At 30.2% G+C, this 17,554-nt stretch overlaps 2 protein-coding genes across 2 annotated transcripts; both read right to left on the bottom strand.

The window, feature by feature from the left end:
- Positions 1-240: 240 nt before the first annotated feature.
- On the bottom strand, positions 241-4,100 carry LOC100806810 (probable L-gulonolactone oxidase 4). The gene is made up of 4 exons (XM_006604847.4): positions 3,357-4,100; positions 1,570-1,825; positions 1,206-1,307; positions 241-1,069 (listed from the first exon to the last, which is right to left on the bottom strand). Exons 1-4 carry the CDS (start codon positions 4,053-4,055, stop codon positions 357-359), a joined length of 1,770 nt encoding a protein of 589 aa, XP_006604910.1. The 5' UTR covers positions 4,056-4,100; the 3' UTR covers positions 241-356.
- A 6,110-nt stretch (positions 4,101-10,210) lies between these two features.
- Positions 10,211-11,677, bottom strand: LOC100807338 (NAC domain-containing protein 43). Its single transcript, XM_003553751.5, has 2 exons — positions 11,355-11,677; positions 10,211-11,284 (listed from the first exon to the last, which is right to left on the bottom strand). Exons 1-2 carry the CDS (start codon positions 11,539-11,541, stop codon positions 10,674-10,676), a joined length of 798 nt encoding a protein of 265 aa, XP_003553799.1. The 5' UTR covers positions 11,542-11,677; the 3' UTR covers positions 10,211-10,673.
- Positions 11,678-17,554: the final 5,877 nt, after the last annotated feature.

Consider the following 17,554-nt stretch of genomic DNA (forward strand, 5'->3'; position numbering starts at 1 on the left):
TGCTCTTCTTCTTAACTCCAGAAATCTTTAATAATCCATTTTATCTTTTCTTGTCGCAAAATATACACTCTTTCTCCCTCTCTCTCTTTGCGTGTATTAATTTGCAACTTGCCATAAAAGGAAAATATCTCCTGTTGTTTCAAAAATGTAAGAAATTAAGTAGTCTAAAATCATCATAGTCTCCATTATATGTTTACATGCATGATACATAATAAAGTATTATTAGTTTTTTAATTCTTGTAAATTATAAAATTAAAATGTGTTATGTAGACATTAATTAGGATCATGAACATATAATACTTTCAAATTATCTAACAATTTCTCCAAAAAGAGTAGGAAACTTGTTACAATATTTGTTAATATCCTAGACGAGTACAAATCCTTGCTTCCTTATAGACTTTGCCTGGTCTGCAAAAGTAGCCTTTGCTTGGTGCACAATGGTTGTCCTGCGAGCATATACACAGACCTTCTAATGCGCACCCATCCTTTGATATTGTTAACCCTTCTTTTAGACCAAGCACTTGGTCTGACCACTCACTAGAGAATAGCCCTTGTGAATCATACTCATCTTTGACCTTAAAAAATTTCCCTGCATTTTTGTACTTGTTGATTACTCCTTCAAATGCCACGTTCCTGTTCTTACCCCAATGGGGTAGACCTCCATATTTGAAAATTCCTAACTGTTCAACTTCTTCAATAATGTCTTCATAAAGCCTAGGAGTCATCGGGTCTTTGCTACGGTAGTATGTGATATCAAAGTCTATGGCATCCTCCTGTTTCCCCAAGTATGCACTTGAAGCCTTGACATAACGCATTAGAATTCCGTTGTAGATCTCTATTCCACAAAATCGCTTTGGTTCCAATTCAACTAGTTTTTGCACGTCTTCAATAAAGTTCTTTACCACAGACAAGCCAATGCTAAATGCGGTTTGGTGAAAGAACTCTCCTTTGACCCTGAAATCCCAAGGACATGATGTGATCTTTGCATTCATATCAATTTCTAGGCATGACCCCGAAGCCTGAAGGTGGTTATGAAATCCAACTACAGGGAATCCAGTGAAGATCATACCTGCAAGTACCAAATATAAAACAAATGATTCAGCTTCTGAAATCGAAATTATGTATCTTTAAATAATGGAGAAGAAACGAAAAATACTTCTAATAAGTGCTCATTTGACAGAAATACATAAGAAAAATTTCAGCACCATTGTTAGTTAGTCCATAGGCAGTGGCCTTAAGGGTATTCGTGGTTGTCTTCGCGAGTAAGCACTTCCCGTCAGCATCACGGGTAGATTCTTGAACATCCTCTGCAGTCCGTACCCAAAAAGGCAAAAGGCATAAACAACATTATATATAGTTTCATTTTCTTATGTGTTTTCTAGTATATATTAATTATTAGTTCATGTTAAGGTGTGGTTGGTTCAACAGGTGAAAAATGATCGAATGAAATTTTTAAGGCAAGTTAATTTTGGGTGAAAATCTAATTCAACATCCACTCTTCAATTTAATTTCTCACATTGATATATACTTTCTAATTCCATTGAAAGAATATTAAAGCAACATATATACCTGTGGTTCTGATGAGTGCTAATTCAAGTGAAGGAGTGGAACGGAAAGGGATGAAATCATAGACACCATTCCCTGATGTATTCATGGGGACACGATCATCAACACGATATACAGCCTTGTGTTGATTTGGGTACCAAATTATATCTGCAAACTCATGTTGCTGTCCAAATGCTGCGGCTTGGTCCCCCAAATCCGAATCGTTTTTTGTCAAATAGGTAATGGATCGCTTGAAAAGAGGTTCCAGTTTCAAAGTAATCTGCTAAAATGTAAAGACTTCTTAATGTAAATGTAAAAACTTGCAACCTGAGTATTACAACAAACGGTGCTAAATTTCATACATTCAAAATTTATGATTGTAATATTTAAGTCCCTTTTATATTTTTCAGAATATAATATATGTTTATGTGAGTTGTAAATGTAAATAATAATAAATATATACTACTTTTTAATTAAATAAAAAACCATTTAAAAATTCAAATACGATAATTCAAATTAAAATCAATAATATTTCTATATTATATAGGAAATCACAAAATATTACTCTATTGTTAAAATAGAGTTCAATTTTTGTAATTTTCGCTTCCAAAATTTTCTCTAATATATTACATCAAGTCTATTTGAAGACGACGATATATTTCCTTTTACTAATATGCATTCTCCTTAATTTCTTTTAAAATAGAGATGGTACATGGACGGTTAAAAATTGGATTAAATATAGTTTTTGTCTTTCTATTTTATTGAATTAGTAATTTTGATTTTATTTTATTTTAAAATTGAGATATTTGATTCTCAAATAAAATAAAAAATTCATAATTATATTTATCCCTTAAAAATTTCAAAGTGTTGGGATGTCATTATTTGGACTAGAGTATGAAAAATTAATGTTGCATGTTTTTAAGTTCCTTTGTATGAAAGATGTCAAATTACAATATGAAAAGCAACATGAAATTTTAACGTTGAAATTGCATTAATGCTGAAAGCAACCATCTCATCCTATTGCTATAGATGTGAAAAACAATATAAATGCTATTATTATATGAAAGATGGCCTAGAACCAATTGTTTCGCTTGACAACCCATAAATTAGTAAGCCTCACACCTGTTATACCGTCCAATTTCAATAGCTATACAGTATACATTATTGAAGTCAAAGAAGAGAAATTCCTGTTAGAGATCCACTAGTGACGTATGTTTGGATGAGAGAAAATAAAATAAATACGTATAATGATGTTTTTTTGTTTAATTAAAAAATAAAAGTAAAATTTTCTTTTAAAAGCAAAAAATTAAAAAAATTATTTCCATTTTTCTTTAAAACTTTTTTATTTCTTCCTCCGTAATCAGTTTCTTTGCACTGTACCAAAGTGATCGTAAACAGTTAATAGTGAAACCACTGCTAATCCATTTGTTTTTCTCAAGAGTTAACGTACTACTTTTCTTCCGATAAGTTTGATTTAAAGGAATAAAAAAGTATGAAATTGAATTGAAATAAAAATAAAAGGTGAAATAACTGAATTAAAATAAAGTATAAAGATAAGATACTTATACCTATTTTTAAAACTCTCATCTGAAATAGACCCAAATATAATTAATTCAAACACTACCATATTTTCGTTACATTTTGGTTGTATTATCGGAAGGTGCTAATGTGCCGACAGCACAAGACACATGAACAGAAATTTTTTGAAGAAGTAAGTATTGATATTATTCTGCAAACTAACTAATACTAACAGTGATATAAAAAAGAAACATTAATATATGAAGTTAAAGGAGAAGATGGATAGAGCATACCTGTGAAATGACTCCAAGCAAACCTAGTGAAAGTTTTGCTGCATTGAGATGTTGATCATCTTCTTGATGACTTAGGGTGTGAACCTTAGCATATCCATCTTGAGGACCTGTGGGTCTAACAATTCTAAGCTCCACCACCTGTTCATGAACCGAACTTCCTTTCCCCCACAAGGAGCTTCCATGAGCCCCTGTTCCCAAAATGCCCCCGATCGTCAAACCCCACCAATACGGCGCATACGGCAATGCCAACCCCGCTTTTGCAGCCTCATCAATGAGCTGCTTCAATGTCACGCCACTCTGCACCGTTATTGTCCTTTTCTCCGCCTCAATTTCCAATACGCGGTTCAGATACTTGGTGCTTATTAGCCACCCTTTTTGGCCCTCAGGGCACACCCACTTGGGAATGCTGTGGGAGAAACGGGTCGCTACTTTCATCTTCTTTTTGCTTTGACTCGCTGATGCAACCACTTTCACCAGCTCTTCTTCTTCTGTAGGGTAAAACACTTGTTCTGCTCCGCATATGCTTCGGTCAGGGAATATGCCGTAGGAGTTTGTGATGGTGCAGTTTGTGTTCTTTGAGGTGCACTTGATGGGATCCTCCGGAGTTGGGAGTGCAACATAGAAACATAGGAAAAAGATGAGAACAAGAGTGTGTGTGAAGGGTAGCTGTGCCATTCCCTTTAAGCACAATAATGGCATTGCTGCAGGAAATTTTTTTATGATCTTGTAGATAGCTTTCGATAGTTACATATATAAATATACTTGAGTACAGAGTAAGAAAAGTTTCACGACATTTCTGTGGTATGGTAATTCTAAAGGAAACGAATTTACGGGGCAAATGATCGATGTCAATTATGAAGGTATTAAGGATAAGATATGCGTGTTCGAAGAATTTTAGTATCCGTATGACGTGTCAATTGGGTAAGGATTATTTTTACTTAAATCATGAGTTTGGTTTAAATACGAAATTGGACAGTGCATTCCTCTTACAGAAAAGAAAACAAAGGAGGAAAAATGAAAAAACAATGAAGAAAAGATTCTCGTGTGTTACTATCAGCACTACCTGGGCATTAAATATTTTTTTAAAAAGATGTTTTTTTAAAGGAAACATAGTTTCGTTGATAAAGTATACAATAAGAATCACATTTTTGTTGTCTAAGAGGAAAGGCAAAAATAAAAAATACACAACAAAAATATAATTTTATTGTATATTTTTTATAATAGAATCATGTTTTTGTTGTGTATCTTTATTATACAATAGAAATATATTTTTGTTGTCTATTTTTATAATTTTTTAATTAATTATAAATACAAGTTAACTTTTTTAAAAACAATCAAATTAATTTTGATAAAATTTATCATTTTTAATAGTAATTGGTATAATTTTTTTTATTAAAATTGAATTAGTTGGATAGAAATTACAATTTATAAACATAACTGAATTAATTATTATATGAATTGCCTTTATTAATAGTAATCAAATTAATTTATGATAATATTTTATATCATAATTAATTTAATTGTAATTAAAAATGATAACTTTTGTCATCATTGATTTAAATTTAAATAAAATTTTATTACTGTTAAAGAAGTAATGTGTGTCATTATTAATATAATTTGTGTCATAATTAATTTAAGTAAAAAAAATTTATATCTAAATTAATTATAATTATTGTTGTGAAAATTTAATGAAATGAAAATACACATATACTTTGAGTAAAAGATGATGATGAAAAAAATTACAAAACAGATACATGTTTCTATTAGCAAAATATATAACAGAATCATATTTTTATTATATATTATTTTAGTTGAATCATGTTTCCATAAAAATGATATTTTTGGAAAAAAATAATATTTAAAGCTCACATGTATAGTGTCAATAGCTCCCAAGATTCTCATATAGCAGCCCATGAGACCCATTTCTCCCTACTCTACCAATATTGGCTCCCTTAGGCCCAAACGAGCAATGGAGAGAACAATTTAGGTCAAATACTTTATTAAGTTTTACTTTTATGAAGTTGTATTTACTTTTCCTAAAATTAGGACCATATACTTATGGGTCTGTGATAACTGAGAAATCTGAGTTAATTTGATAGTCAATTTTGACTAATAATGATGATAATTTATTTACTTTACTATTGTTTTTAATGAAATAACGAATAAATTAACATCTTTGTAATTTTTTATTAGCAGAAGTCAAAAGAAAAAATTTCAAGTATTTTAGAGGAAAATTGATGCAAGAATTGAAGAAAAAACCTTAAAGAAGAGTTGGAAGAATTAGATAGCTTGCTCAGTGCGCAATCCAGGCTTAGCGGGTAAGTCCAGACTTAGCGCACAGTCTCGCTCAGTGCGGAACCTAGGCTTAGCGCAAACAAGGCACGAGGAAGCCCAAAGGTGCACTTAGTGTGAAGTCAACGTGAAAAGTAAGCTACTACAGGCCTATAAAAGGAGTAGGAAGTAGAATGAAAACACACACCGAGTCTCAGAACTCTCTAGTGAATAAATCCAAAGTCTGAGTTTCTCCCTCAGGAAAAATCTTCTTTCCTTAGTCATTCCTCAATTTCTTGCTTTTAGTCATCCAACTCCTTTTTCCATTTATATTAACCCCTGAAGTATAAAACTCCCCATGACTATGAGAGGCTAAGTCCCTCTTGTTGGGAGTCTAGCAGGCCAAACTCTTTTAATGTAATTATGTTTCTATTATTTTTCTGTGTACTTTTCTGTTTATTATGGTATGATCATCCATATATTGTTTAGAAGGTAATGCATTGAAAAATAGTTATTTTCTAAAGAACTAGAAAAAGGTATCTAAATAAATTCATTGCTAGAAATAAATTAATATTTGTTTTGTCCAATTTTTGCATCTCTTATCTTAATGCAGTTATTTTGATCTTTGCAAAGAAATTTGGGAGAAAATGATAAATAAACTAGATTCTTCGTGCGGAAAACTAAGGATAGAGTATCTTAATAGATGTGGGTGGAAACATAAATTTCATTAGATAAAGAAAATCATTAACATTGCATTACAAGTAATTTGGACATGTTAGGCCCCAACATTATCACATTATGAGTTTATCTTGTTACATTTCAATTATTGTTTATTTTTCTTGTTATTTTTTTCATTTTACTCCTAATTTTCACACTTACAATCCCTTGTGTCTTTTTTTTTTCATTACTTAATAATTGAATTTGCATCACTTAAAGTACAATCAAAGTCTTTATGAATTTGATAGTTAGATTTTTATTTTAACTTTACAACTTGTAACAATTGATATACTTGTCAACGAGTTAACTGCTTGAAATTCTTTCACAGTTATGTATCGGGCTATTTAAGGATCCTTCCCTGGATGTAATGGTCAGGACTTATCTTAATATATTACGTTTCTTCTGTTTTGTTCCTTTTGCGTCACATTTTCCTTAATATATAGTCTCTTTGCCTATACACACACGCCCTATTTAGTGGCATATGCCATTCGCTGAAGATGGAAGTATAGAAGAATTAGAGATTGAGAGGATGAAGAGAGGTTGAAGAACCAAATGCTGAAGAGGATTTGAATTATGTTTAACATCTAAGTATGGGAATTGAATTACTTGTTTTTTTATTATTATTATAAAAAAAATATTCTGACCCATTCCTTGAATTTTTAACTAAAGGAACTGCTGTATAGTTAAGGTTTGATTTTATATCAAACCCTTTTAATTTGCTAAATTAAGTTAACGTTTTTTAGTTAAACATTCTTTTTTTAGGGTTAACTAGTTTATTAGTTATCTTATCAAACTTTAGCCTTTATTCTTATTTTATTTGTTCTCATTTAATGATAATAACTAAAGTGGATATCAATTTTATAGAGAAAAGAAACGGGAAAAAGAAATTAGACAAGTTAGAAATTAAGCATCCATTTAAACTTCAGTGCAAGTAATTTTTGACTGTTGAATATAACTTCAACATAATTTTAAGTAATAATGTAACATTAAACAGTAAACACACACTAAAGCCACCAACTTTGTCCTGATTTTCCGCGGATTAGTGACGAAACCAATACGTGAAGCTTACCTATGCATGAGATTATTTGCCATTTGTGATCAATTCTCTGTTGAGTTTTTTGACTCCAATTGATGGATCTGCTTGCATTGTATTTGCATCTGTACTCACGCATGTTTGAGCGGGGACCAATACCATGTCCTTACTGGTGCAATTTCTTTTGGTAATTAAGAGTGGTTAGTGTGATAGGACGAGCCAAGTCATGGGGCCTGCACCTTCCTCGAAAAACCGATTAACAACATGGAATAAAGACGAAGAGATACTGATGATAATATCTTACAATATGGAGATGAAAAAAGGAAGCAAGCCTCATATAATTATAGTTTTGAATGTTTAAACTTTAAACAATCCAGTTAACATTACACTTCTATGCTAACTATAGGTTGAAATTAATTTAGAAAAACAATTTAAAAAAAAGTATTACAGAATTTTGAAAAATAGTTAATTGTTTAAAATTAGTTAAATTAAACAATAATTTAATTATACAGTTATAAGACATGCACCCACAAAAAAGTAAATTTTTAAGGGTTCGTCGGACAAAGTTATGATAAATCAAATGTGAGATTTCTTTTTATAGATGTTTTGCACTATCTATTGTTTTTATGGCCGCGCTAGCTAGTTAAATTAAAAAAGTGTTTGACTCAGTTAACTTTTATAAACTCCTCGTTTAAAAATAGATTCTCTAATTAACTTTTCTAAAAGTTTTATCTTTTCTAGCTTTTTATTCATTGAAGAAAGGTAATTTCTTTTTAAAAGTTGTTGTAAAATAATGTTTACAATCCACCTTCTTCTTTTACATAAAAGAATTGTTGTTTTTTTAAAAAGAACTATGTACTACTTAAGTAAACTTGTTAATAACTGACATTTTAAATAAAATTAATAAATTAATATTTATCGATAAAATAAAAAAAGTAATCATTCTAACAAAATTAGTAAGCAATCAATTCTAGTAATGAATTTACGAGCATAGATTAATACGTGATTTTGGTCTAACAATGTATATTTTTTAGTTAATTTCTCAAGTACTTCAATTCAGTTCAATTAATTGTGTATGTTTTTTTAAGGAATAAAATAATTCAAGTGTAAGGCTAAGTAAAATGCTGTTGTTTGGGACAAGCATTTCATTACATTATTACATACTTTTATTAGTAAGATATGTTTCGAGTCCTGTTAAAATTTTTACAATATTAATTTGATTTTCATAAACTTTCATATTAATTTAGTTTTTATTTAAATAAAACATTTTTTTATGATCCTTTATGATAATTTTATTAGACTATAATCTGATGTGATTAACAAAATTATACGTATAATTTCATTTGATTATAAATGAATCAAATAATTTCTTATCGATTAAACCCCATATATAATGAATTAAACTTTTTTTCTAATAAAGATTCTCAAAAATTATTATTTTCATCACTTCTTATGCGATTTTCTTGTACTTTCTGATGAGATTAGGGGGAATATGAAGAACAATGAATTCTAGTAACTTCTAAAAGTAGGTGAGAAGGTAAAAAGAGAAAGCAATTAAATTTGTTAGGACAATCATTTAACGGAATTACCATTAAGGATTAAGAATATATTTCATTTTTATAGAAATCAAATTAATACAGAAAATTTTATGAAGACCAAATTAATATTTTTTAAATTTTATAGGACCTCAAACATATTTTATCCTACTTTTATTAATTTTCTACATTAATTACTTAGATGTTAAATATCAATTATGCATGTTACTAAACTATTTTTTCAAATAATAATTTTAATAGTAATAAAAAAATTTAGTGTATATAATTTCTTTTAAGTTTATGGGCTGAACGATTTTATTATTTCGGTTGTTCTTTTTTTTTTCTATCTCTGCACACAGATTCCTTTAATTGTTTTAAAAAAATTACATTGGCATCTTTATATTATTTTTTACTGCAAGCACCTTTTATATTATTTTTTACTGCAGGCCCCTTTTATATTAATCACTCTGAATTATTTGAAAAATATTATATGTGTGCTCCTATAAAAATATTGTTGTTGTTTTGTAAATGTTATATAAGTGTTAAAAATAGTAGAAAAATTACGTGAGATCTCAAAATACCTCAACGATACCATTGCAATATACTCTTTTCTATGTTAGGACTTACGTCAATACATCTTAAATTATGTTACCTCTTACGTCAATGCATCTTCTTAATTCTTAAATTTGACAACATTAATTCAGTAGCCAAATTGTAAATGGGGGGAAATTATATAAAGTTACACAAAGAACAAAGATTTTTCAAATCTTCTAATCATCGCGGATTATCCTTAATAAAAATAATGTAGACATCGTGATTAAGCAAAGACCTGTAGTGACAATGCCATCCCATCAGAAAACTAAGATTCCGCCCTCCCTTTTCTTATTAATTTATGAAAGATGATTTTTCCGCGTGGACGTACACAACTTCAATGAAAAGTGGAAAAAATATGAACCCACCCTATGTTTGAATGAATGGGACGGAGGAAAGTGAAGAATGGAAAGAAAAAGACAAAAATGAAGAGAGAAAAAATGATAAATGTAATAGAAAAAGAACATTAGACATTAAAAGAAAAGAAAACGGCCGGATGAATTTACACCCCATTTTTAGAGCTTATGTATGAAAGGAAGAGAAACATATAGAAAAATTGATTAAAAAATGGAGAGAAATAGAAAGAAAAATAAATACTTAAAAAAAGAAAAAGAAAAATAATGAAATTAAGATAGAAGAAGAAAAAATGCATGATAATAATTACTTGAAAGAAAATGAAGAAAAAATGAAATAAGAAAGAGTAAACATATAAATATAATTACAATGGATAGAGATGAAAAAGAAAAAGGGAAATGAGAATGATACAATAAAAAAGTGTAAAATGAATGTAAAAAATATATTAAATTATTCATTTATATTTATCTTGATATGGTAAAAACTCATCAAACCGGCCCTCCACCACTAACCCCATCCTAGTTAAAACTAGTTTAGTAACATCATCATCACATTGAATAAAAAAGAATATTATCACATTTAACAGTCTGAAATAATTGTTCTGTAACAATTTAAAGGAACCAAATCATACTATATGCGCTCAAATAATTCTCAATAAACATCTAAACAACAAAGTACGGTTTTTCTATTTAAATATAACATATTAAATTAAATTGTTTTACCTATGCGATTAATAGTATTTAAAAATGAATATTTTAGGGATGATTTAATAGTAGTAATAATCTGACATGGGAAGAAATTAAAAGAAGGATTTGATTAGAGTGTTACATTTGGAGTGTTGGACACGCGCGAAGCACAGTGGTTCCACAGGTCAATGTCGTAGCTGGGGTAATCCTGTATTGTGGGAGCAATGTGTGTTGTTGTAGCAATGTATGAGGATGATAGAAATGCGGGGAATTGCAAATCACTGCAATATGTCTCAGTTTGTCCATTCAGTTGTGATGCCACAAGCTGATCAAGGGATTCCCAGTTAGTGAAGCCTCCACAGTAGTCGCTTTCTGTAAACATATTCATGGTCATGGATTTTGGGCTATCTAGGGTTTTGAGAGGGACATTCTTCTTCTTGAAAACTCTACAGACCACCCACCCGTGTTCCATCTCATTGGTGTTATTAATGTCGTCTAGCCTGTATTCATGCATGATCCAATCAGACTTTTGGCCATTGGGGGCACGCCCTTTGTAGAAAACCAATGTTTTTCTCATTCCAATTATCTTCCCGTTGCTATATATGACCTTGTCGCGCCCCGTGGCCTTCCAGAACCCAACAATGATGGCGCGGTTGGTGCGGCTTCCCGTGGGGTACTTCTTGTCCTTGTGGCTGAACAAGTACCAATCGTTTTGTGGGCTGCTTCCTATTTTGCACATCTCTGCACAAATTAATTAATTACATGCACTACTCATCAATTATCTTAGCTACTGAGCAAAAAAAATCATCACCTTGTATGTCCCATGGTTCGAGTCTGTTGAGATCAACATCGCGAATCACGTCGAGGTCGATCTTCTCGTTGGACACCTTCTTCCTCAAATAGTACTGCAACAGTTCCTCTTCGGTTGGATGAAACCGGAAGCCTGGAGGGACTTGGGATTCTCCATTCACACATATGCTCATCTTCATCTCCGGCATTCAGAGTTCGGTACAAGCCACAAATGATCCAATGCCAAGATATATAATCAACGTGTGTGTTTGTGTGTTCTGGAATGGGTGCGTAAAGGAAGACTATATAGGTGATGTGGATCAAATGTGTCATGAAGACCATCGACTTTTACACAAAAACTGTATATAGAATAACAAAATGTTCTTTATTAATATATTTTTTCATATTTATGTATATGAATACAATCTGGTCCAATCTTAAATTATCGTTTATAATAAAATCTTAAATTATCATTTATAATAAAAATATTAGTTTTTGTAATAATTACTTTAAAATCATATTTGTAATAATTACTACGAGAAAAGAGACCCTTTGCGTGGCTTTGTGCCTTTCTATAACTTCAAAAATAAAAAGGATAATAGAAGTTAAGTAATAATGGGTGCATTGATTTATAGGATGTAAAGGTTAGTATATTGTTTAAAGAGTGTAGTTACAGGGAAAAGGAAAAGGTATTGATGAAGATAATTATAAAGGTAACATGCGATAAAAAAAAATGTGTATATTAAAACTAAATTTGTCATTTTTTTTATATATAGTTTAGATTTATTGAATGACAATATAAAAAAATTTATACTAAAAATACGTACAAATTAAACTCAATGTATATAACAAAATTAAAATAAGTAAGAGACAAAGAAATAATTACACATACACTTAAAAAAATCATACTCAACTAATGGACCTTTAATGAAAAAGAGGGGGCGAAACTGTTTGTTTTAATTAATAGATAAAGGTTCATCAGACACCAGTAACAATCCAATTGGTTATACGTGGGGGACAAATCAATTATATATCTTTCATTTCTTGCTTCCGTATTATTTTAAATTAAAATAGTATTTCAATAATAAAAGTAATAGTTAAGTGAGAAAATATTATAATTTAGTCCAGTATAAAACTATTAAAAGACAAAATAAAGAAACAAAGTAAAATCATCTAAAAAAACAAAGTAAAGAAATCGGGGTTTTCCAATCCGTAGGCGAAATATGATAGTAACCCTTCCTAAATTATGTATGTGTTTTTATTAAGAAATCTCTTGATTGAGAGTTAGATTAATTCATTTAAAATGTAAAGATTAGAAAATAAATTTGTTTTCTCAATAAAACATGTTTTATACAAAGAATCAGGATATAAAAAAATTTAATTGGTTGAATAAAGTTTGTAAATTATTATAATTTTTTTCATAGTTTAGTTCAATTTCTACTGATTAAAAAAAAAAACTTTGTCAACAATGCTGGATTTTGTAATATTAAACACTAAGTTGTCTGTAACATATGTAACTCCATACAAGTTATATTGGAAAACTGATATATGTATTTGCTGCTCACAACTTAGAACAGAAGAAAAAACAAACTATTACAGGATCGCAAGTATTACTTCTTGAATAAAAAAAAGTGAGATATGTTAGTTTGATCAAATTATACTGTTTAAAAGTTAAACTTAAAATGACATCAAATTAAATAAAAAAGGAAGAATCAAAATTAGGAGTAAAAGAAGTCCTAATGTTGCAGAAGTGGACAAGCGGCATTAGTCATAATAAAATGAAGTGTGGGGTTAGTTCACTATTTCCCGAGAAGAACCACCTACCAAGAAAGATAGACAAAGGAAGTATAGTGTTAGGAAGGGGCCCACGAGTATGCGGGTGTGACTTAGGGGCCCATAATGATTGACGTTGTGGGCAATTTGAAGAGTGAGAGCGCAGGCCCACATCCACTACTACGACCCCTGACCTTAAAATCTCCACGGAAAAGCACCTCTAAAACAACCATAGACCATCCCTTTCCTTTCTCTCTAGAGTCTATCTAGGGCACAGATATGCCACCCAGTTTATGTTTTTTTTTATTTACGTAAATTAGTATTTTTTTTTTTAATTTTAGTCTACGTAAAATATTTGTTTATTTTTAATTCTTGTTAGTTTACGTTTTTTTTTATTTTAATCGTTATAAATGCAAATTTATGGGGATCATAAATAAAAAAATTAAAATAAAATCTTAAAAAAATTAAAATTGAAAAATTATAAATTTATATAAACTATAAATAAATAAATAAACTTATAATAAGAATCAAAATTAAAAATATATATATAAATTCACAGGAATCAAAACTAAAAGAATAAACTTACATAGAGACTAAAAACTAAAAATGAAAAAACAATAACTCATCAGAATAAAATAAAAAAAGTCATTGGCCAGCCAGGCCAGGGATTGCGCTTTTCGATAGGGTGCAGATTAGAAAATGTGATGCATGGCAATAGGTTGGGGAACATGCCAAGATTGGTGGTTATTTTTTTCAGCGGCGGTGATAGGTTGACATTTTATAAATCATATATTTTACGAATAACATTTGTTTCTGTTTATTTTTCTTTTCGTGTCATATTATTTATTATAATTTCATATTTTGACATTATTTCTCTAAAGGTAACATTTTCTAAAGAGAGACTATTTGTGACCTAAAAATTAATCTATATGATATTTCTCACACATTGACGGAAAGACGTGTCAGAGTATCCGACGCATTTCGGACACGACATGCATCAAAACACATTGGTTTTGGGACTTTTCTTTTCAAAGATGGTTTCTTCTAATAATTTTCTTTACGAAAGATTATTCTACTTGAATCTTATAAGATTATTTTGAATATTTAACATATATTCAAAATTAAATCTCAAAATTATTTATTAAGCTGAAATGATCTGGTGTCAGAGATCTCACAATCAATAATAATACATATAATATAAGTGTTAACAATTTTAATTTTCATATTATATTATCAATTAATTAAAAATAATGTTAAATGAAAATGCATAAATGTTTTATTAAAAAATATATATAGATAATATAAAAAAATTATATTATCATTTAATTATAAATTATTATGTATAATAATTTTATTTATTTTATGAGAATTGAGGACGAATCTAGCAGGGGCCTTGACCCCTCCTCTCTCAGATGACCCTTTATATATGTATATATGAAAAAAAATAAAAAAAAATAAAAACAAAAAAAAAACTTATAAAGGAAAACATATAAAAAAATAGGTTTCTGATTTAATATTTGCTTAATTTTTATATAGTAGTGGATCATATATATCTAGTTCTACAAGTAAGATTAGAAAGAAATATTTTTATTTGCTAAACTCTATTGGATTAATTTCTGACAAAAACTAATTTTATCAAGCATATTTCATTATAGAAAAAAGTTTAATCAACACTCCAAATCCCTATACAACACCTAAAAAGAAAGTAAAATATATAGGTAAGATAGAATTTATGATGCGATAAAAAATAAAAATGAAAAATATTAGTAGAGTGTTTAAAATAATGTAGAGTCTATATATCATTAATCGTTGTTATAATCACAAAAGCCATAGATGCCAATGCATGCACGTGCTACGTTGTTGCCTGCTAGCTCCTCTCTTGATAAAAGTAACCCCAGCAGTTTACAATCTTGAAGGATTCCGTGAAAGTAGCTACTACTACTGTTGAGTTTTTGTCTCTTCCACCTTTGGTATAAAAAGGTATATATGCTGATAGCTACATAACCATCTAAAGGAAATGGCCTCATCAGCTAGAAGGCCAGGCCTGAAGATAAGTTATAGCAGCTGCCAATACTTTTCCCTCGATCTGTTCATGACCACGTACAGAAGCATCAAAGTTTGCTTTTATATATGTGTTGGTTAATTTGTAGGGGGCTGCAACTGCAAGTATGGGCTTGCTTGCCTCTATGGTCTACGTTGTGTCAACTGTAGGTCTTAGTAGTGCAGCAACTTTAGCAATTGTTTGTATAAAGTCCAACTTACTTTGATGAAAATTAAGTCCACTGGTTCCGACTGAACCAAATGCCCCCCACCATGTTGAAAATGTCAGCTACTTGATATGGCAAAAGAAAGAAACTTGTAAACTAAACTCGTTGAGCCTGATCTAGCCATGTGACTGCGTGACTAATGTATGTTTCACTGTTCCTTCATCTAAACCACAACAAGGGCAAATTAACCGGCTCCACTGCTACATGCTATGCTAGGAGTAGTGTGTTTCATGCTTGCTCTCCTAATCAGATTTCTAGATTTCGGTGTAGTTGGCAGCTCCATTTTTTTCCATAAGCTATCAGTTGGGTTGCGTACGTTTTCAAGTTGAATCAAGAGCTAACTTGCAATTTCGTAACCGGACTTGACTGTATAATTGTCGTCAACAGTTTGTAAGAGATTTAAATCCGATCAATCGCTGCAACTATTTGTGAAAAGAGCTCATTTATTATCGTTAACATTTAATATAATATAACTTTTTATATATCGTTAAATTAATTGCATATTATTCTCATTATACTTAATAAATACATTAACATATTATGGAACTTAAACTCTCCAACCAACTATACTAATACTGTCCAGACTCCAGATGCAAGTACATGGCTAATAAAGTCTCACTTGTCTATATTATGGGGCGCTACAGTAGAAAATAACTTTGTCTTCTAGAACGAAAAAATACCCTAAATTCACCCCAAAAAAAATTAACTTTTTTTATATCTTTTTATAATTCTCTCGTTGTCTTGTTGAATGGTATCGTTATAGGATAAAGTTTAATTTAAAAGCATTCTATGAATCCCATTTGCCTAATTATTCATTCTTTTCTACCAATGATTTGTTTCTTCAATTCATACTAGCTAGTGAGCTAGCTGCCTTGACTTGGAAGGTAGCTGAAATTAACATATATGAAGGTTAATGGAGCTGATAAAAAAAAATGAATGTGAATCGATTTTATAACTAACATGAAGTGAGCTTCGGCCTGACCCATGCATGAACCAATTTCACCAAATCTGACTCACAAGCTAAACATATTGAAAAATTGATGGTGAGTCAGGGTGAGCTAGCTAGACCAACCCATATCAACCTATTTTTTTATTTATTTTCATTTTAATATTCCTTGGTATTTTTATTTTATTTTATTTTCTTATTATTTGAGTCTTTTGTTATGAATTAGTATGTTGTTAAGAGTTGTTGTATTTATGCCTTTTTGTTTTTCTATATTTTCTTGTATTTTTTAGTTTTTTAAAGTTAAGTAAGTTTGAGAGTCAATCTTTTTAGAATCTGAGTTTAGATATAATTCAACCTCAAAAGTTAGAGAGTTGTCTCTCACTTATATACTTTAACTTGGTTTTATTTTACATCACCTCCTCACGCTCAACACTTATTGGACCTTGTGCGTGGATAACAATGGTGAATAACCATTTGGATTAATCTTGGATATATTCTGATACCATCTTAGATTCTTAGAATGTGAATTTAGGTCTAAGTCAATTTCAAAAGTTAGCTCAATGGGTAAGGGTTGCCACTCACTTATATACTCTAACTTGATTTTATTTTTAGTCGATGTGAGACTTAGGTTTTTCTAATAAATTTATTTAATTTATCAACTCATTATGGGTTGAATTGAATCGTATACTTTTTATCCACATAAAAAAATTGAATTTTGATAACTACGAAATTTAAGTTAATTTGATAGTCAATTTTGACTAAGAATGATTATAATTTATTTACTTTATCGTTGTTTTTAATGAAATAATAAAGAAATTAATATCTTTGTAGTTTTTTATTAGTAGAATTTAAAAGAAGAAGATTTCAAGTGCTTTGGAGGAAAATTATACAAAAACTTGAAGAAAAAACCTTGAAGCAAAAGTTGAAGATTGAGACAATTTGCTTAGCGCGTAAGACAGGTTCAGCGCGTTTGCTCGCTTAGCGCGAAGAAGACCCACAAAGAAGCCGAAAGGCGCGCTTAGCACGAAAGCCCGCACTAAGCATGTGATCGCCTGGAAATTGAGCTACCTTAGACCTATAAAAGGATTAGAAAGCAAAGGAGAAAAACACCATATCCCTACACACCTATACATCGGGACACAAAAACTCAGAGTTCTCAAATGAATACATCCTAAGCCTGAGTATCTCTAATTGGGGGAACCCTCTTTCTATGTCCATTATCTCCTTCTCTTCCTT

Source organism: Glycine max, chromosome 19 (genome assembly GCF_000004515.6).
Source record: "Glycine max cultivar Williams 82 chromosome 19, Glycine_max_v4.0, whole genome shotgun sequence".
NCBI classification, from domain to species: domain Eukaryota; kingdom Viridiplantae; phylum Streptophyta; class Magnoliopsida; order Fabales; family Fabaceae; genus Glycine; species Glycine max.

Coding starts and splice junctions, on each gene's coding strand:
- LOC100806810 (XM_006604847.4), bottom strand. CDS start 4,055: ATGCCATTATTGTGCTTAAAGGGAATGGCACAGCTACCCTTCACACAC. Junction 1,826..3,356: donor TGCTTGGAGTCATTTCACAG/GTATGCTCTATC, acceptor ACATTTTAGCAG/ATTACTTTGAAACTGGAACC. Junction 1,070..1,205: donor CTATGGACTAACTAACAATG/GTGCTGAAATTT, acceptor TGGTACTTGCAG/GTATGATCTTCACTGGATTC.
- LOC100807338 (XM_003553751.5), bottom strand. CDS start 11,541: ATGCCGGAGATGAAGATGAGCATATGTGTGAATGGAGAATCCCAAGTC. Junction 11,285..11,354: donor CGAACCATGGGACATACAAG/GTGATGATTTTT, acceptor TAATTTGTGCAG/AGATGTGCAAAATAGGAAGC.